Source organism: Colletotrichum siamense, assembly GCF_013390195.1.
Source record: "Colletotrichum siamense strain Cg363 chromosome Unknown KSG_Cg363_contig04, whole genome shotgun sequence".
Taxonomy (NCBI): domain Eukaryota; kingdom Fungi; phylum Ascomycota; class Sordariomycetes; order Glomerellales; family Glomerellaceae; genus Colletotrichum; species Colletotrichum siamense.
The window spans coordinates 1,444,988-1,465,040 of record NW_023501017.1 but is presented as its reverse complement, the minus strand read 5'-3'; the positions used below and the strand labels follow the sequence as shown (position 1 = coordinate 1,465,040).

The 20,053-nt window shown below is 51.3% G+C and overlaps 8 protein-coding genes across 8 annotated transcripts; 3 read left to right on the top strand and 5 right to left on the bottom strand.

The window, feature by feature from the left end:
- Positions 1–24: 24 nt before the first annotated feature.
- Positions 25–1,686, bottom strand: CGCS363_v006331 (uncharacterized protein; the record flags this gene model as incomplete). Its single annotated transcript, XM_036638180.1, has 5 exons — positions 25–110; positions 179–222; positions 278–1,219; positions 1,278–1,519; positions 1,582–1,686. The coding sequence occupies 5 exons, from the start codon at positions 1,684–1,686 to the stop codon at positions 25–27; spliced, it is 1,419 nt and encodes a 472-aa protein (XP_036495545.1).
- Positions 1,687–3,103: 1,417 nt separating this feature from the next.
- On the top strand, positions 3,104–4,467 carry CGCS363_v006330 (uncharacterized protein; the record flags this gene model as incomplete). Its single annotated transcript, XM_036638179.1, has 2 exons — positions 3,104–3,559; positions 3,613–4,467. 2 exons carry the CDS (start codon positions 3,104–3,106, stop codon positions 4,465–4,467), a joined length of 1,311 nt encoding a protein of 436 aa, XP_036495544.1.
- A 319-nt stretch (positions 4,468–4,786) lies between these two features.
- CGCS363_v006329 (uncharacterized protein) lies at positions 4,787–6,715 on the bottom strand (the record flags this gene model as incomplete). Its single annotated transcript, XM_036638178.1, has 1 exon — positions 4,787–6,715. The coding sequence occupies one exon, from the start codon at positions 6,713–6,715 to the stop codon at positions 4,787–4,789; it is 1,929 nt and encodes a 642-aa protein (XP_036495368.1).
- A 300-nt stretch (positions 6,716–7,015) lies between these two features.
- CGCS363_v006328 (uncharacterized protein) lies at positions 7,016–7,315 on the bottom strand (the record flags this gene model as incomplete). Its single annotated transcript, XM_036638177.1, has 1 exon — positions 7,016–7,315. The coding sequence occupies one exon, from the start codon at positions 7,313–7,315 to the stop codon at positions 7,016–7,018; it is 300 nt and encodes a 99-aa protein (XP_036495369.1).
- Positions 7,316–8,641: 1,326 nt separating this feature from the next.
- Positions 8,642–8,878, bottom strand: CGCS363_v006327 (uncharacterized protein; the record flags this gene model as incomplete). The annotated part of the gene is made up of 1 exon (XM_036638176.1): positions 8,642–8,878. One exon carries the CDS (start codon positions 8,876–8,878, stop codon positions 8,642–8,644), a length of 237 nt encoding a protein of 78 aa, XP_036495360.1.
- A 677-nt stretch (positions 8,879–9,555) lies between these two features.
- CGCS363_v006326 (UPF0676 protein) lies at positions 9,556–10,857 on the bottom strand (the record flags this gene model as incomplete). Its single annotated transcript, XM_036638175.1, has 4 exons — positions 9,556–9,875; positions 9,935–10,083; positions 10,146–10,623; positions 10,692–10,857. 4 exons carry the CDS (start codon positions 10,855–10,857, stop codon positions 9,556–9,558), a joined length of 1,113 nt encoding a protein of 370 aa, XP_036495361.1.
- Positions 10,858–11,514: 657 nt separating this feature from the next.
- On the top strand, positions 11,515–13,327 carry CGCS363_v006325 (putative transporter; the record flags this gene model as incomplete). Its single annotated transcript, XM_036638174.1, has 6 exons — positions 11,515–11,704; positions 11,761–11,786; positions 11,840–12,125; positions 12,180–12,594; positions 12,646–13,113; positions 13,168–13,327. The coding sequence occupies 6 exons, from the start codon at positions 11,515–11,517 to the stop codon at positions 13,325–13,327; spliced, it is 1,545 nt and encodes a 514-aa protein (XP_036495358.1).
- Positions 13,328–13,858: 531 nt separating this feature from the next.
- On the top strand, positions 13,859–15,476 carry fmo1-5 (Thiol-specific monooxygenase; the record flags this gene model as incomplete). The annotated part of the gene is made up of 4 exons (XM_036638173.1): positions 13,859–13,995; positions 14,055–14,649; positions 14,704–15,063; positions 15,111–15,476. The coding sequence occupies 4 exons, from the start codon at positions 13,859–13,861 to the stop codon at positions 15,474–15,476; spliced, it is 1,458 nt and encodes a 485-aa protein (XP_036495359.1).
- Positions 15,477–20,053: the final 4,577 nt, after the last annotated feature.

Here is a 20,053-nt window from a genome sequence, read left to right as displayed (position 1 = left end):
GTCTCGTAACTGTGGCGAGCCAGATCAACTTCGTATCGCATCGATGATTGAAATCTGAGGATGGACGTAAGACCCGTTGACCATGTATTCTTCTGCCCCGTACCAACGGACTGAGATGGATGTCAGCAAGCTTGCAACAAAATGTCGCACCAGTTGTGCGGAGACGGCCTTAACTCACGGGTGACAGATATTGTGGCCCCCCCTGGTGTAATTGGCAACCAGCTGCATGCCTTCGTTAGCAATTTGTGGCTCAATGAACATCCAATGAGCAACTCACTTAGCTGTCCAGTTTGCAGGAGGCTCAATATCAGAGGCCTGGAGCAGTACTTGAAACTCTCTATGATCCCCCTTCGCAACTGGAGTTCCATCCGGAAATGTCAGATTGCTTCTGTCACCAACCATGTACTTTTCCATGTCGTTCGGAACGAGATCTTGGTCCGGACCGTACACCGTGAGACTCCAAAACCCGCCATCCTTGATTCTCGGGGGCTCGGGGAAGGTGAACAAAATAGACTTCCCCTCTTCGACCACAAGATCCCCTTCGTAAAAGGGATACACGCTCTCTGAAGGGTCGAGAGCCAAGTATGCTGAGGTTGCCATCTGGTACCGAGCTTCGTAGTGAGAGCCAAACTTCCCAATGTACCCTTCAGATACAATGAACCAGTCGTTCCCAACATCTTGGCAAACACCAGGCTTATCCAGGAAAGCGAGGGAAGTCTTGTTGGCAAGCTCGACCGCCGCCGTCAGGTTGGATCCTCGTGGTTGAGTGAATGTCCCATTGTTGAAACCCGCCTTGCGCAGCTCCGCAGCAACCCAATCCCTGTCTGAGGTAACGTAGGGCGGATTGGACGGAGCGAGCGCGGCGGCGACTTTCATGACGGCTTCGTAATAGGTAGATGTATTGCCGTCGTTGTACTCTGGTCTGGTGAACATGGTGAGATCCAGTGGCGGAGCGATCGGCGGCCCAGGTCTGGGGATAGTGCGAGAAACATTGAAGCCCAGCTGAAGCTTTTGGACAATCTTGACGTCTTCTGCGGAACGATCTGTGAGAATTCTGGAGTTAACCAACCCATAGACCATGGGATACTTGATGGCTCCGGCGAAGCCATCGGGGATGTTCTCGGTCTCGAGGCCGTAAGTGTCCGGGTCGTACTGAATGAGATACTCTCCAGGCTTGCTGACTCCAAGGTTCCCAATGTTGATCAAATTGTCGCCGTACCTGAGTTCAAGGAAATGTGAGTGCCGAAGAAGTAATTGAGGGGCATTTAATTACTCACGGCGTGCATATGGGAAAGACCCAGTACCGATCCTGTGGCATCTCTGGAATGTTGACCACGATGTCATCGGAAGACAGGTCAATAAACAAGATTGAATACATCGTGTCGGCATTTGGCCGTACAACCCCCACACCGCCTGGCTCATTTGGCTCTGGGTCGGGGAGGTTGACGTTTGGTTTCAGGGGGATTTCTCTGAGGATCGGCTTCGCGACGTTTCCGTAGGCATACAGAGAATAGCCGTACTATATGTTCTACGTCAGTCTTCTACATGTTGACATGGTTCAGGAACGGAGCTGCGACATACCGTGTACGCAAAAGCTAAAGCGTTTTGAGATTCGTGACTGGGGGTTGTATCGCCAAGTGAAAGACTGATGAGGCTCAAAACCCCGCTGGTAAGTGTTAATCTCATGGCAAGGTTTGATGGCGAGAAGGTTGTACGTATTGTAATGTGGAATCAAAGGACAGAGAAAGAATTTCCAGACTTCCTCTTGCTCAGTTCTTATAGAAATCGAGGCATCACCAGTTCAAACTCCCAGGGCCCCACGCCAGCCCGTCTGACGCGGGCAAGTTGGGGCAGGGCTAAGTCTGAATCATTCTCGCCTCAGCATGCGCCCGATTAATGAGACCAGAAATGGAAAGTGACGACAGAACTGGCTTTAAAATTCATAAATTACCGTCAACTTTAGATTCCGTTTATGGTAAAAACTCAACATACCAGAGCCAGCTAATCCTTAGCTGGTCAGCTGTTGTTCTGCCGACAGCAGTGATACGGCGTAGTTGTGTGATATACGCTGTTATCTTTGCTCTTATCGAAACGCACATTTGCTAGGCATTCTGGAGAAGCTTGATTTTGCCGACATGCAGCTTACCCGCATGCTTATTTCCGCCATCTTGAGGGCTGTACGACCGGCCCGGCGTCGCTGACGTCGGCTCACTGCAAGCCACACTGCGCCCAATTGGCCTCCTGGTTGAGATGATGGATAGATAAGCGTTTAGATAAGAGCTTTCTGCAGTCGTTAGTGTTCATACCGCTAGCGTGCTGTCACTTTTACTGAGGATAACTGAGTCTTCGATTTTCGTAAGTCCGCCGGCTCTGTATGAGAGTTTTGTGAAAAGGTGAACTCACAAGACTTTCTCTAGATTGCCTGTGTCATAAGATTTGATGCTCTACGACACAAGTTGCGCAAATGGCTTGAAGATTCGTCCAGCGAATGATGCCTCTCTGGCGCAGTACATAGAAAGCGACTCGAATACAGGGGGACTTTGGTCAGACGCCAAGCATGGCTGAGCTGATCCTTCGCCCTACGCTGCGCAGCATGTAGATCTCGCAGGCAACTTCAAAAGATCAATATTTCTTGACATATCTCGAAGACTCACCGATCAAAGCTCAAGGCGGATCGCAAAAGGCAGAAACTTCAACGTCTTCCGGAGCCTCAATGATTTGCTTCCCCACCCTATTCCGTCAACTCCAGCCAATGCACCCTGTCAGAACCATGTCAGTCGCGTCGATCCCACCTAGCACGAACCGTTCCCCAGACGTGGGAGGTGCGGAAAGCCTCCCAATCCGAACCGCCAAGTTCCCGACGAAGTATCGCCGCAACACGCCTCGCTCTAAAAACGGCTGTTTGTCATGCCGCGCGCGGCGGAGAAAGTGTGATGAAGTCAAGCCGAGCTGCACGTCTTGCAGCCGCAGTGGGCGGGAGTGCTCATGGCCTGTCAACGAGAATAACGACAACCAGAACACATCCCGGACTAGAAGCGACTTGAAAGAGCAATTGTCAAGTTCATCAGATGATTCAAGCCCTCAGCCAAAGGAGATCCCTGGCATGGGCCACTCTGAAGCAGTGATCCTCGCTCAATCAGTCGTCTCAGAAGGCCGATCAGCCAACGGCCTATTTTTGCGCCCTTCTCTTACCCCTGGGATCTTGTCAAATCTGAGTGACACCTCCCGCCAGCTATACGAACAGTACCTTTCCAACACGGCGGATATCTTAGCGCGAGGCCCAAGTGCCGATGGGAACCCGTTCATCAACTACGTACTTCCTTTGGCACTGTCGGACGGGCTCATTCTGGACTGCATCCTGGGCATCGGCGGGGCCCACATGGTTGCCCTTGATCCTAGTGCCCGACATGTGGAGGTGGCCACCCGCGGTCACTATGCACGTGTCTTGTCCGGGCTGCAGAAGGTTCTCGCCAATGAAGTCATGCCTTACTTTGGGAGCGGCAAGGAGGAGAAGGCCCAGTATGTGTTGCTGATACTTCTTCTGCTTTGTGTCTATGAGGTAAGCTATACGGCCGAGATCTTTATCAAAGCACGTTTGCTAAAGTGTTCTAGCATACGCAAGGAGATATAAACGGCTCAGTGTTCCATCACACCAAAGCCAGCCGCCATTATGTCCTCAGCCTCACAAAGAAAGGGCCAAATCCAAGTTCTGACAGGCTGGGTCACATCAGAGGCTTCCTGCTGGAGATCTACTCATTCATGGCATTGAAACTGGCAATTACGCCGCGAGGCGCAATGGAAGACCATCCCATTATACTGGATCCCTTCCTAGAATCTTTGAGCTTCCTCGGCGAGTACAAGTCCTGCGGTTTTATGCTCGGCTTCGGACACGGGCTGTTTGAGATGATACCCGAGATAGCCAGTCTCGTCGAGAAACGGCGCTTGGAGGAGCTCAACAACGCCAAAACTGAAGCGTCGTATGCTGCCTGCCAGGACCTCGTAGAACGCTTAGAAGGCTGGGATGCGTTCTCTGACGTTCTCACCGGCGAGGGCTCGAGTCCGCGATACCAACAAGGCCCAGCAGTCGCCATCTATCGTACCGCCCTGATCGTATATCTTCACTCTGCGTTCCATGAAGACTTGCATGAGCGCGAGGACCTCTGCGCTGAAATCGATTTGCACATAGACAAGGTTTTGCCATTGATGTGGGCTGTATACTCAAGCGCCGCGCCGTTTCGCAGGATGATGCTCTGGCCGGCGTGTATTCTGGCTTCGTTTTGCAGGCGACCGCAGCTTGCTGATGGCTTCAGGATGGGGCTGAACTGCAACACGCGGGCGCCGGGCGGGGTGAAGGTGGCGGCGAAGGCGATGGAGATGCTGTGGGCAGACCCGGATCCTCGTGCGTATGGGCCGCGCGGGTTGAGTATGGTGATGAAGAAACATGGGCTTAGCTTTAGTATGGGCTGAGTTACTTCAGATCGTGGTACATTTTGTACTCTATTTCAGGTAAGAAGATGGCCACAGGCCAAAGTCAGGCTTGCACTTGGGGGCACTAGGACAAATCTCCAAGTATTTATAGTCCATGGGAAGTAACTTTGTGAAGTATTTCCCACTCAAGGGGAACACGGCTTTGGTATCTAACCGATATGATCCTGGTAATCTAGCCGCCCTTACAGCTGGTGCAGGACATGTCAGATAACTAGAAAAGAGTTAGGAGTACAAATAGCCTAGTGCCGGTTGTCCGGCTCAGAAGCGATGAAACGAAAACAGTGATAGACCCTCATATTCAAATGACCTTGATCCGTTCCATGGGTACATCTTCGAACCACATTGGGTTGTGGACGTACTCCGTAACACAACAGCCAAGGCGTCTAAATTCCTTCTCCCGACCGGTAGACTCCAAGATGAGCCCGTACCACATGCTGTGGTTCTCCTTGCGACGTACTAACTGCAGGCAATACAAAGGCTGGTCATTGGCCTTGAAAGGCTCGTCAAAGATGATTTTACCGACAACTTCACCTTTTTCCAATAGGTAGTCGGACACCGCGTCTTTCGCACGAGAATTCGCCTGAACCACGTGAAAGTATCCTGGGTCCTGAGGGTTCTGCCGTTTGTCGAACGCTCTGATCTTGCCCGATAGCACAAGATGACCAGATTTTACCATCCCCGGCGGATCAAGACCGCGTGGAGTAATCATCGTTTCGATATCGTCTACTGTAGCCTCGTAGGCGTAACCGTACTCGGTGCCAACAACATTGGCAATTCCGCCCTCTACGGAGGCCCAGGACCAGCTTGGGGCGCAATACCCATACGGTGAGCGTCTTAACCAAGGGCCAACCCGACACCAAAGTAGGCTATGGGCCAGATTTTTCTTCCAGAGCCCTGCCACATACTCGATCCCGGTGCGTTCTTCCATCACCTTGGCAAGAACAGAGAGGGCTGGTAGCCGGTCGGAGGACTTTGTAATGCGTCGTTTGACGAAACCACATACCATGCTATTCCAATCACGATCGAAGCTGGAACGCTCCCCTGTCTCCAGAGTATACGGATAAGACAGGTTGAGATCATTCGGCACCTCCTGGAAGATCCCATCACAGAAGTCCCACCCGGGGGGTATCCCGTCTTCTGCGACACGGCGTTCCCGACATTGCCAGAGTAGCTGATCGGCGTCGAAGTTGATCATGCGAGAAGAAAACACCTTTTCTTGGAAGACCCAGGCCCGGTTATGTAAAGTTCTCTTTGGGAGATGTAGGAAGTCTTCAGGTCGTGGTCGGACCATCACTCGAACAGGATGATTCCCGTCAGGCTGCGAACATGTGAGCTCCACATGGCTCGGTGTGTCTCGAGGTATGAAGCAACCGCCTCTCGAGTCAATTGAGCCTGATGCAGCGATGGTGAGGTAAGAGGAGGAGTAAATAAAGCCCATATTGGCGCTTTCCCGATTCCAGTCGTCTTCGGAATCTTGGATGATACACAGCGAGTCAATCCATAGATACTGGATGCCCATAGCCCTGGTCGCGACAACGGCGTCTCTGAAAGTATTGGGAAGTTTCGATAGCGGTAGTGCCTTGAGGTGATCCTCAAGTGTCAGAATCGTTGTCTGGATGACGGGATGAAGGCCCCAGCAGTGGCTCAGCGTCATGTACCGGCCTATTTTCCCATTCGTCACCACCAGTCGAGGCTCTTGTTTCCCATCTTCTCCAACGTCGATCACCCGTGTTGGCAACTTTCCAATATCGGCCCGACAGCTTGAGTGATGCTGATCGCATTCATGAGCCCATTCACGCAGCAGGTCAAGATGCTGCTCAGCTGGCCTGATCCTTCTGGTGAGAATGATGTTGTCTAGATGCGTTATAGAATCATCGTTTTCGTCTGCCGAGTAAAAGGTCAAATATCCTGATAGTCGAAAACGGTCGCATCGGACCTTACAGCAGTAAATACTGTCTGATTCGTAGTCATCATCGATGTATGGGATGATACCGCGAAGGACGACCGGGGACTCATGGTCATCATCTTTCTCGAGTATGGAGAAGAGGTCGCTGTCTTCGGCTTGGTCTTTTGTTAGGGTCGTCCAGAGCAGTCGGCAGAAGCCGCATGTCGATTCACTACTCTTCAGCTTCGAGAGAGACTTGTGGAAGACGAGGTCATGGACGTCGCGGTCCTGATCGAAGAGACTGGCCAGGTCAAAGCCCTCGCATGTGCCGCAAAGTGGCATCTCGGGCAGATGTTGCAGACCGAACTCCAATGCTCAGCTAGGTAAAAGTCTTCGAAAAGTGCAAATGAGGGGTCGAAAATCAGGCAGAAGTGAGATTGAAGTGGCCAATTGTAACAAAATCACGTGTACTAGGTAGGTATGCACGCCAAGTCGTGTGATTAGCCAGTCAAGGGGCGCGGAGTATCATAAAAGTCTATTGCCAGTTTTCTGGCTCAGGTATCATGGGTCATAAAACAGGTATCAATACGGCGTCCCGGAGAACTCCATCAGTCATGTCGCGTAGGTCTTCAATCGGACCCTTTAGCAGCCACCGCCGCCGCCGCCGCCGCCGCCTCCATCACCACCACCACCACCACCTCCGCATCCTCCACCTCCGCCATCACCACCGCCGAAGCCATGATGTCCTCCGCCGCCGCCGTCACCTCCCGTCGCTCCGACATATGCGAAGCCAGGACTGGTGTAGTGGTGTCTGTGGCCGCCATTGCGATGAATGGTGTTTCGGCCTGTGGTGCCGTAGTTGCTGCTCCACGCCGGTGCTGGCCTGGGCGCGTACTCGGACTTTTCGTATGTGTGCTTCTTTGAGGAGAATGGGAGACACATCTTGAGTGCTGGTTATCTCAGAAGTGAAGGAGTATTGATGTTCAGGTTTGTGATTGTGGATTGTTTGTGTGTAGGAGTAGTATTGTGATGGTTCGAAGTTGTGACCAGGCAGTTGTTTGTTGTTTTGATGGAGTAAGAAGTGATGACAAGTTGTAAGGTGCAACTGCCTTCATTAAATAGAATATCCTTTGAATATGCTAGGCAGTCGTAGCTCTGACGTGACTGCCTTACCGGCTAGAGACAAGCTTCACCAAGACGCAGGATCGCCCGGGCAATTCTGCCTTCTAGAAGCCTTCTAGCGTGGGGAAGGATCATGGCAGACGTAGCATGATGGCACAAATTGGCCTATCGACCAGTTACCCGAAGGATAACGCTTCAGCCTACATTCAAAAATTCAGCCTTGCACCACTGCCACCCAGATTCTGTTTGACATTAACTCAAAACGGGGGAGCTGAGAGTGCAGCTGACGGGAGGGTGGATCCCGGAGGCAGAGCCGTGCTTGTGGGTCCCGCGAATCTCACACTGCAGTGGCCTCTGACAGGTGCGGGCGGCCTAGCCGGGGCTGGGGGCCCCCGATCGCCGGTCGGGATCGGCCAATGACGTAGGCCGGCTAGGTCCGCTGCCATACACGTTGGGCGCAGCGTGGGCACAGCCTGCGCCAGTGAGCCCACCCGCCCGGTACGTGCGTCACTCAGGGTCCTCCTTGAATTCGACGAGAAGACACAAGAATGCCCAGCCCTTCATCCTGCTGGTGCTTCTTTTCGCTGAGCTGGCGCTTCGATGTTCGGCATGGCGTAGGCTTACTGATCGGCGGCCAACAGGGTCACGTCTGTGGCTCTTGCACAGCGAATGTTAGGGAACGATTCGTGTGATGCGTCAGAAGGATTCCAGGACGTGGCTTCGTGAGTCCTCAAGAGACTTTGTTTCTCCCCTTCGGTGAAGAGAGCGCTGACGCTGGATTAAGGGATGGCTTGAGTGACGTAGGCAGACACAAGGCCGCATGACTAGTGCCACGACACTCTAACAGTCACAGTGGAAGACAACTTGATTGAAAGGGTATCATTTTATTCCCATCGTGCGAATAATCGTCAAACGTAGATAGAGTCGAGAGAGCGCCGTCCGTAATCATGAGCCGTCGCCGGCAACAGCCATCCCATCTCATCGTGTCCCAAAAATATTACAAGGTGAACGCCAAGCGGCAGATAGACTTCCCGAACCCCCGCACCACGGCCCCATCCGCCGGATCCCCAGTGCATCAACCTCCGAGCTGTCAAAAACAAACTGTAGACTCCCAGAGAAATATCCTCATTCCGCCCCTAGTATCCCTTATTTCCTTGGCTTGAGCGGGTCTGATGTGAAGAACCAGTCCAAGAAGCTGGACTTGAATGAACTCGGTGGAGATGATGGCGTCTGCGTCGCCTCGTCGCAGCGTTCTGATGGCTCCGCTTCGTGGATATCTGCTCGGAGAGCGTCCTTGAAGTCTGAGCTGAACTCGATGATCGAGCGGCGGTGCGGCCAGCCACCGTACGCTTCGCTACCGGCGGTAAACAGCATTCCGGACATGATTGTGGCTGGTGTGGGGCTGAGTGTTTGGAGGTTGGAGATGAACGGTTGAGGCAGTCTCGATGGGCTGGGTTTTACTTGGGGTATTGATTCGACGGATGCAGTGTGTTCTTGGGAGTGTCTTCGTTCAGTTGTCAAGTGGTATGTCTGTCAACCTCCTTGACGTCCGACGAAAACGGACTGGGGGCCCTTCATCTTTATACCCCAACATTCATGCCGTTGGACACGTCGTAAACAGGCCACGACCAGCTGACCCTCAAACGCGTGGCTGAGATCAAAGGTCTCGCTTCCTTGGGATTTCAGGGAGGATCTACGCTACACACCAGTTCCAGCCCGCCAAGATCATCAGGAACGCGGCACTCGATTGGCCCGTCGCCTCGAGCGGGTCGTAATCAAGAATAAGGAGCCCGGGATTGGTCACATTCCCCCCAAGGGAGAGCTCCCCCAAAGGCCGGAACCGTCCAAAGATATTTCCCTCTCAGCAGAGCGCGTCGGACCACTCGGCGGTTTGCGATTACCATTCCTTTCAATTGCTACTGGTATATGCATGTTACGGCAGCGTAGCTCCCGCCTTGTGGCCCAACAGCCCCGTCCACGTGTCCCCGCTAGCGTCATCCTCTTTGAGCATACGCCAGCCCCCGCGAAGCCTCGGCCGCCAGACCAGATACCTTCGACGTTCAGTCAAAGTACCTCATCTTAACGCCCTTGATGACCTCGAGGTCGTTGACCGCGTTGTCGCCGGCCGCCGAGCTCGTGCTGCCCAGGTTCTTGATGATCCGCTCCCGGACCCATTCCCCGGCCTTGACAGGCTTCCCGTCGGCCCCCAGCACGGCCCCGTCCGCGAGGCCGCGCCGCTGCAGGACAGGGGACTCCCTGATCGGCACGAGCTCCGTGTCGTCCTCGATGCGCACCATGTAGATCACGCCCAGGCGGTTGATGTGTGCTTGGTCCCGCGGCGGGGCGACGACGCGGTGGATGCTGGACTTGAGGTAGCCGTCTGGGGGAGGGGTCAGTAAGCGACGGCTTGCGTGTGTGTGAGGCGCGGGGGATGGGTACTTGTGAGGAATTGTAGTGCGTCGGCGATGTTGACTGTCAAGGCGTCGGTTTGGGGCCGCACCCATTTCCAGGTGCCTTCGTTTGTGAGGACTTGGAGGGCGGCGACGGGCTGGCGGAAGAGGAGGGTCAAGCTGCCCATGTCGGAGTGTCTGATATCGCAAACGTTGTCAGCTTCGAGAGTGCATCTTGGACGGAGGACCATAAGCCATACCCTTTCAGCCATACCCCGTCAAGCTTCTCATTCTCCTCTTCGCTCCTCGCATAATACTTCATGTACCTGAGATGGTCCCCGCTGCTCTTCTCATAGCGATGCTTCTTCACAAACCAGTCCTCATCATCCAACCCCAGTGCGAGGGCAAAGATGACCAACAGCTTCTTGACGATGTGGTCATGCACGTGCCTCGAGAACTTCTCGATGGTCGCCCAGTGCTCCTTCACAACTTCAGGGTGCGGCCGCTCGGCGTGCTCGGGGATGAACTTGGGGATGTTGTAAATTTCAAAGTTGTCGCGCACCCCCGGGATCAACTCTCGCGTCCCAGCGGGCTTCCACCCGTTGTAGTCGCCGGCTTCGAGTGCCGCCCGGTAGGGTGTCTTTTCCACATCTGAGAGCCCGAGGACGGATGACGCAAGGGCGAATTGTGTGTCGATGTCTTCTCTGCTCAGGCCGTGGTTCACGACGTAGAAGAAGCCTGGAACCACGCACCTCGTCAGTCACTCCCTCCATGGAAAGCTTCTGAGCAACTGGGGCTAGGCTTACCAATTTTCTCGATAGCAGTCGCTAGCTCGGCTGCCAGCTCATGCTTACCCCCGGGTCGGTCGAATTTGGAAAGGTCGAGGGCGACTAGATCGGCCCAGTCCAAGGACGCCGACGTCTCCGGCGCCTGTATGTATGGAAGAGTAACAGTTTCAGTTGCGGTGGCCATTTTGATCGATTATTATCGATTGAAGGTTCATGCATCGAAGACGTACAAGCCGACTCGGACTGCGAAGCAGCCTGGTTGAGCGACATCCGCGACTGTGATATACTTGGGCTTTCCTCGCCAGCATTCGACAACTTCCCCGCATCCCTAGTCCAAACAGCCTGCCCACCGATCCGAGGAATCTGGAAGACCGACGATGAGCCGATAAGTCGCTGTCAATCTAGGCATTATTAATCCGCTGCCACCCTGGTGGAGTCGCAGGAGCGCATGCCATCGGCTGGGTGTCTCTACCGGAGAGCTGGAAACACTGCAGGACCGACATCGGGCATTATCTTATCGTACAAGTAGTATCATCTTATTGGTCGTAAGGAAGTAATATCTTCATGTTGGACCGACAGTCTCCTCGATGTCGCGCAGGAGAGGATTCATGGTGTGGGGCCGAAACTGTCATCAAGATGGAGACCGATGAGGCAATCCGGTCTTGCCCAGAAGAGGTGGGAATGGGTGGTATCAGGCCTTGCCCAGGCTCTAGGTATGACAAGGGTCTGTGTTCATGGACCTATTTCCGAGAACATATAACTAAAGTCACATGCATGATACCGCCATCTTGGATGTGAGATATCAATTTCGTTTGGTGTTATTTCGACGGTGTAAAGCTCGATGGCGTCACAGACAGACGCTCAAGATAGCCCCGAGGGTCCTTTGAGACTGGAAGAGTCGGAGAAACATGATCGTTATCAATCCTCAGTTCTGGAGGCGGTCGGAGACCACGCCCAGGTGATTGATCCTGAGATCGAGGCTCGAGTCGTGAGGAAGATTGATCTCTTTCTGATGCCAGCGATGGTCATTGGTAAAGATGGCAGCGCACCACTTCATTAACAAACGAGACGCTGACAACCTAATCAGGATATGGACTGGTGTACTATGACAAGGTGAGGAATTCCTTTCTGGCTGGGCTGTTGCAGCGTCTAACTCATGGACAAAGGCGATTCTCGGGAGCGCAGCACTATTCGGCATGACCGGAGACCTGCAACTCTCAGTCGTCGACAGTTCCGTGACACCACCAAAGACGGACACAACGCGTCTGAGCTGGGCAACATCCATCTTCTACTTCGGCCAGCTCATCGGATCATACCCGATGACATACCTACTGCAGAGGTTCAACACCAGATGGACACTTGGCCCCGTCGTCATGGTCTGGGCAATCATCTGTGCTGCAACTGCCGGTGTTACTTCGTGGCAAGGACTTCTTGTTCAGCGCTTTTTCTTAGGTCAGTCATCATCACCACACGAAACATAACCCACATACTCAGCCTATGTTGCAGGCTTTACAGAGTCAATCATCCCAACAGCCTTCATGACAACCGTCAGCGGGTACTACACTCAAAAGGAGCAAGCCCTCCGGCAAAGTTGGTGGTTTTCGGGCACTGGATGGTTCACGATTATAGGAAGCGCCCTTAACTACGGCTTTGCGCAAATCAAGGGCGGCGCGTTGGCCCCGTGGCAGTACATCTACGTGCTTGCGGGCGGGCTGACGTTTCTGTTTGGCATTTGGTGCTTCTTCTTGCCAAACTCGCCGCTGACGGCTTGGTTTCTGAAGCCCGAGGAACGGAAGGTTGCTGTGGAGCGTTTGCGGCGGGGGCAAACTGGCGTGAAGAATCAGACTATCAAGGGAAGCCAGATCAAGGAGGCGGTGCTGGACCCGAGGGTTTGGCTTGTGGCTTTGACTATGGCTTCTGGGTAAGTCATCGCAATGTGTGATATGCAAACTCAAGCTGATTTTAGGAACAGATACACTGTCAACGGCGCTGTCTCTGGGTTTGGTCCCCTCATTGTATCGACATTCGGGTACTCCGCCTTGGACAGCATCCTCTTCCAGTTCCCGCTTGGAGCGATTTGCGCCGTCGGCATTCCACTGACCGGCTGGCTTTGCGCCAAATACCGCAACATCCGGATCATCACGCTGATCGTATGCACTCTTCCAGTTATCGCTGGGTTTGTGACAATCTGGAAGTCAGATTGGGGCGTGCGGCCAGTCGCGCCAGTCGTTGGCTACTCACTTATAGGGTTTTTCGGGCCCGTTGTCAGTTTGACCGTCACTCTGGGCGCAGGTAACGTTGCGGGCGAGACGAAGAAAAGCTTCATGGCTTCTGCCGTGTTTGTCGCTTATTGCGTGGGAAACATCGTTGGCCCACAGCTTGTCAGGAGCGAGACGAAAGCGCAGCATTATCCCGAGCTTTGGACGGGCGTGATCATTTGGTGTGTTGTTTTCAAATTAAAAACAATTTCTAGATGACTAACAGACATTCGTAGCTACTGTATTACCATCGTCTCAGCATTGGCGCTGTACGTCCTGCTGTGGAAGGAGAACAAAAGGCGGGACAGTCTCGACCTAGACGAGAGTGAACGGGACAGATTTGCATTCAAAGACCTCACCGACAAGGAGAACCTTCACTTCAGATACGTCTTGTAGCTTATTATTCCAGGCGTCATGGCAGCTACAGCAGCGTTGTCAATGAGATGGTAGTTTTAGTACTTGAACATTTGAAGCACACCTCAAAAGCATAACTGCATCGTCATGTAATCTTGGCCTGCTGTCAAGCATTATCTCTCTCACTTCTCTTATTCCCGGAGTTTATCTCAAATGTGTCTGGACTCATAGTCTGGGGTGGCATGGAAGGATGCCGTCCCACTTGCGTCTTTCTCAGGGGTCGTGATGCAATCGTCGATGAGCTCCACCTTGGGACTGCGCCCGTTGCGACAACCAACAATCAGCACATTTTCGGATCACGACATGTCGGAGAGTCCCCGACGCGTCCGTATATGGCTCCGATGTCGTCTCAATGCCTTGTCCACGCGGAACCCTCCGAAAAGGCACTCATTAGCATCGGATGTCACCAATTGAGGTGAGTGTTCATGAATTGCGACGCGCGCCTGGACATCCATCGCAAAACATCTGACTTATCGTCTTCGAAACCTTTCCAACACATTTTAGAACATCCTTATGGCCAAGAAAATACGCAGAGTGGCTGTCATTGGCGCCGGCCCGGCGGGCGCGATTGCTACGGATGCGCTAGTGAAGGAGCAGGCCTTCGACGTTGTCCGCGTTTTTGAGCGACGGGATCTCGCTGGAGGAACTTGGTAAGTTGAACTAATGATTATAGTAATTTAAGATATTCAATCGCTGACGTCCATTTGAGGGTTTACACTCCTGAGCTTCCGCCCCGAATCCCTTCCCTTCGCGATCTCGTCGAGCAACGCGCCAATCCCCCTGTCGACCTCCCCAACACCTTTCCCACATGGACTCCGAAGACCGAGAAGATCAACTCGCATCAGCTACGCTATGCGGACACTGGCGTGCACGAAACGCTGCACAGCAACATCACGCCCGAGATCATGGCCTTCACGCAAGAGCCTATCCCTAAGGTCCTTTCGGAGCGCACGATTGCCCAGTATGGACCCGGCGCGCCTTTCAGACACCGAGAGCTCATTCGAGAATGGGTTGAGGCAATCTTCACCCGTGGCGGCCATGATAAGCTGGTCGAGTTCAGCACCACGGTCGAGCTGGCGGAGAAGAAAGGCGACGAGTGGGTCTTGACGCTCAGGAAGGTAGTCCCAGGCAAGTCGAAGGACTACTGGTGGCAAGAAACTTTCGATGCGATAGTTGTCGGTTCTGGCCATTTCTACTTGCCTTACATCCCTGAAATCCCAGGCCTCGTCAAGTATGATGAGAAGTTCCCTGGGCGTGTAAAACACAGCAAGCACTTTCGAAATCTTGAGGAGTTCAGGGGCAAGGTTGGTACCTATCACACTTTGCGAGGCGGCCTTCCGATCTAACACGCGGATTAGAAAGTTGTAGTCGTCGGTGGTTCCGTCTCGGCATTTGACGCACTACACGACATTCGTCTAGTATCACGAACTCCCGTGATAGCGTCTCTTCGGGAACCGCTACCTGCATTTGGATGGGCCCCCTTCACCCATCTCGACATCACCATAAAACCGCAAATCACGCACTTCTGCCACAAAACCGGCCGCATCACCTTTAGCGACAAGTCGACCGTAGATGACGTCGATATTGTTTTGTTCGCCACAGGTTATGACTTCAGCTTCCCCTTCTTGCCAAAGTTGAAGATTGAAAATTGGCGTATCCCGAGACTTTATCAACACGTTTTCCACACCGATGACCCATCTTTGGCATTTGTAGGCATGGTAAGCTTACTTCTGTTCAAGCATCGAATCTGAGCTAACCGACCTAGGTGACTGGTGGCTTCACCTTCCGTGTATTTGAGTGGCAAGCAGTAGCTGCGGCTCGCGTGTTCGCGGGACGCGGGCAACTTCCATCAACAACGGAGATGGAGAAATGGGAAGTGGATCGTCTGGCCAAGCGAGGTGATGGCGTGCCCTTCTTTACCCTTTCTCCGGATTTTGAGGAGTACTTTGAGGCGTTGCGCGCCATTGCCGGCGAGCCTGCGCCTGGCTCGACGGGACGAATACTGCCCAAGTTTGACCCGAAGTGGTTGGAGGCATTCGCCGACGTCATCAATGCTCGAGTGGACTGGTGGAAGAAGGAGACGGAAAAGGCAGAGAAACAGCAGAAGGCGCTGTACAAATCGAAGCTATGAAATGTTACCAAGTTTATCTTTACGGCAATCCATTGCGTTTACCAGCTACTGCCTACTCTTTATCCTTACAAATTAACACCTCACTACATACACCTCGGGCCCTATAGATTCTCCAGAGCGCCATACGCCTATGATCGAGAATTTGAAACGGTGAAGAGAGCCATCTTAATGTATCACTTACGTATCCCCAGGACTGGAACATTTCTCGAAGTACGTCTTTATTCGATAACAGCTACTTTAATCGGGAATGAATTTACTAGCACTGTCATACAAACATACCAAAGCTGGCATCGGGATTCGGGATAGGTCTCGACTGGCTGTCGGAAAACGAGAGCTTTTGAAGGTTCCATCTTCCCCAGTCGTCCCTTGAAGCGACGAGTCAAGCCCTTTGCAACATAGGAGCAACCAGGCTGCGGACCTTACTACCAAAGGTCTCTCTTCGGCGGAACATACTTCAGGCGCGGGAATGTCACTTGACCCGAGCCAACAAAAGTATGGGTAACTCAACTACTTACTAGCTCGGAGCTTGGTGCAGGCATGCTCTCCAACTCTTCTCGGAAGCATCCGAGAAGGATAGTTGAGATCGTCGCCAAGGTTCTGTTATTACATCGGCGAAACGCACCATGCAACTTGTAGCCAAATACGTGTTGTTTAATATGTTCATCTTACGCAGACCTAGGAGAAGGCTGCTTGGGTTCTCACTTTGGACATCACTTTAGCAGATGCCCATAGAGCGAACACAGCTATTCTTGAAGTTGATGACAGCGACGGCCGGTTTCGCCAGGCTGTCCATCGTGAGGAGGGGTACGATAGTGTCATTACAAATCAGGCCCAGGGCATAATTGGCCTACATTTGTCGGATACCTTGACCGCGGAGCTGTTCAAAAAGAGCTGATCTGCACAGGGCTTCTCATTTTCTAGTTACTATGCTATACCTAAGAGGTTATCAGGCCTTCCACCCTGGTAACATGCCATTAGGACTAAAGCTAGACCCATAAACCGCTGGTAGTATCGTTCAGCTGGGATTTTCAGGTACGTTTCTGGTTGGATAGTTGTGACTTCCTGCCGCGGTACGCGATGGACTGGCAGCAGACAACGGTTCACAGGTTAGTCGCAATTAGCACGTACGCGGCTGCCTCGAGACTGGCTCTTGTGTGCTTTCCACCAAGATGCCGTCGCCTCCGTTCTACAATCTAATTATGCCTCCATTTTCGTCTCTCACCCTATGTGGAGGACCGGTCCTGAGTTGTTTGGCTGTTATGACGCCTTTCAACCAGCGCTACGCTATGGTCTTCAGGATAAATGACGAGGACGACATACATTGTGCGTCCAAGGTCGAATGCATTCAAGCTAAAGCGCGGTCACGACTTCCACTCACAACTCCCCCGGATCCAGCTTACTTCTACCTGCACCATTCATTATGTGCCACAAACGGTGGTCGCGAAAAGATCCAGGAAACATCAGTGGCGTCGTGGCCTTCAGAGACTGCTCATACCAGGGACTGATGGTTCGCATGGTACTGCGCTGCTTTCCTACCCTCCTACCAGTAGGAAGCATTCCCGATGTTACCATCTGGGGCTTTTACGATCACCGGGTCCTAAAAGTACCTATGTCACCCGTCGTGGGTTAAGATGGACATAGACCGTTTTCTAAGAATGAGGGTCAATGATGAGTATTACTACTAAGATTATTTTGTGAAGAATTCTTTTGTGAATTTTTATATAACTAAGGATATATAAGAGGTCCCCCTTACTCTAATTACCCCCTATATATCTAACTACTTTTATTAACTACTACTCTATTAAATTATAGTACTACTTTAAATTCTACTAATAAACTTTTTTATTTTAGATAGTTTAATTAATTTATTTTATAATATTAGTTATTAGTTATTTTATTATTTTTAAATACTTTAGTAATATCTTTAAACTTATTAAATATTTTAAAAAGAGATAGATTATTATAGCTATATTAATAAAGGATAATATATATTAATAAGTAATAAAAAATAATATTTTTTTAAATTTATTATAGTTTTAAAGAAAAAAGTATTTATTTTAAAACTTATAAATATTATCCTCTTTTTCTCTAATAAACTAAGTAAAACTATTATTCTTAAAGTAATAATTATAGAAGTAGTAAATATAGTATTATTTTAGTATTTTAGTATAATAGGTTATAGTAATATAAAAAAAGAGATACTTATTTTTTATAATTAAAGTAATTCACACTCTCTTTATATACCCCCTTAAGTAGTTATAGAGGTTTCTCTACTATCCTAGCCCTTAAATATTTCCCTGTGAGAGTTATATAGTAGTCAATAAGGTACGCCTCCAGGTAGCAAACTACAAAGAAAAAAGTTAGAAGGGAAGAAAGATTACTACCAAGATGACGAGGTCTCCGATGAAGCGTAGCGGTTATCAATGCTCTTGATATCGTCATATTACTTGGATTACCTAACTTGAAGACTGGAGACGCCCTAGTCAGGGCACTCCGAATCATTAGTAAAAGCAACTACTCGACTCAATCTTACACCAGAGCATCACACAACATGCAAGGAAAATGCCACGTAAAGATGTGCTCGATCAATTCGTCTTTAAGTATCATGTAGACTTGAATCAACAAAGCTCGACGCTCCCGAGAGCTTTCCGAACATGGAGTTCTCGACGGCTTTCAGGACTGTCCAGTATGAATCTTCAGACCTAGTCCGCAGTTGACCCAAAATCATTGCCTTGAAAGCCAAGGCTCTCAAGAGAGCATCTGGATGACTTACGCCGTGTGCCTATCCCCCGGGCTGTTTATGTTATTTCGAAATTCCCTTGCTCCAGCACCTCATGCCTGCCGTTAGCACAGGATAGTCCTCTTCTAATGGAAATATTCACACCAGCTACAACCGCTAAGGATGAATGCCAGCGAAGGCGACGCAGTTGACCAGATGGAAACCTCTATCCCACTGCCTGTCTGAGAAATCTCATTTTTCTTACAGAGTCCCCAGGCCCTCAACCTCAACTCTCTCTATATGAGGACCAAGGCGCGCGTTCTCAGAAGGAGGCAAGTATGTCTTCGGGGTCTGACACATCATAGAAGTGGCGCATCAACGCAGATATCTATCAAAAGATCATCTGACACTTTACTAATATTCATGATCAGACGACCGTGCTCTGTCACTCAACCTTAGGCGGGAGGCTATGATGGGTCCGAAAGTATGGGTACTGAGATGACTATTGAAGCCCAATACTTGGCACTCATTCGCGGCTTTCTCGGTCTCCTGAAATGTTCGATCTAGGATGAAATGGAAAGCCTCAACCTGGCAGTGTGGAAGCATGGCAGCCGGTCAGACTTCCTCAATTTCTCGCCACCGCTTCCAGAGATGGACCATCTCTCCGCAACGAGGGCGGCTTTCAAATATTCGCACATTTCTACCTGGTAAAGACACCCTCGTACGCCCTCCTCCTACCTTCAATTAAATTTCCAGCAACTCGAGCCCAAGTCGGAGACATGGGCAAAGGACGTTGTGATACTATACAACGAAGAACCGGGCTCCTTTTCAACTCATGAAGAAGCCAGCCTATGTCTGCCATCCAGTCTCAGGCCAGCCATCAATGCAACATGATGCAGTTCCTGTTAACACAGCGGCAGATTCAGTTAGAAGTATTGATGCATATCAGCATGCTGCCCGCTGCTCAATAAAAGTGTGGCTGACGGCACCCACCCAAACGACTTAAAACGGGCATCATCAAGCCGCGGGTGCCATATGTTCGCGGAATAGTCTGTCTCTCGAAGGGATATGGCTGAGTAGACAGTAATGCCTGTCAACCTGAGCCATAATCGAGATGCTCTAACGCAGTGTATGCCCGCCTTCTCGCTCTTTGTCTAATAGAAGGTCTTACCGCAAGGTACGCCAGCAGTAGAACCGCAAAAGGCCAAACAGAAAGCTTGCCAGGAAGATCGATTCTTACCGATAAAGATTTCGAGTTTGCGATGGCAGCGCGAGTCTGCTCCGAGAAAACGTGATGATATATACCGGGCCCAAAAGAGAGCATCAAAAGCTAGGGGTTGCGCCATGAGGCACGCTTAGACGGCTCGATGATTGGCGGTAATGATGATACCGACATTAGGCTAGCGTCGGGGCTGGGTTATTGCAATCGCTAGCAGATGGTCTCAGCCTTCCTTGCTGTCTGTGTGTTAGCAGCAACCGTGAGGGCAGAGCGCGCTGTGTTGGAACACGATGGTCCATCATTGTGCATTGGGAACGGCCATGTCTGCAAAGGTGTCCTGGGAGCAACTCGGATGAAGCGTTGAGGCTGCTGAAAGCCTTTTTTCAAGCTTCCATTTCGCCCGATACATCAATGCTGCCGCAATGACATTCAAGAAGGCGCTCATCCACGACAGGCTCGTGTCTGGATATTGTTAATGAGCTACCCAGTGTATCGCCCACGGAATATGCGAAACCACGATGACTATCACCATTGACGCGGAGGACTTGGTCTGCCTGGCTGGCGCGGTCTTCTCCTAAAGGTTTTATAACAATAATGGACGCAATGAACAACCCAAACGATCTTGTCCTCTTTATACAT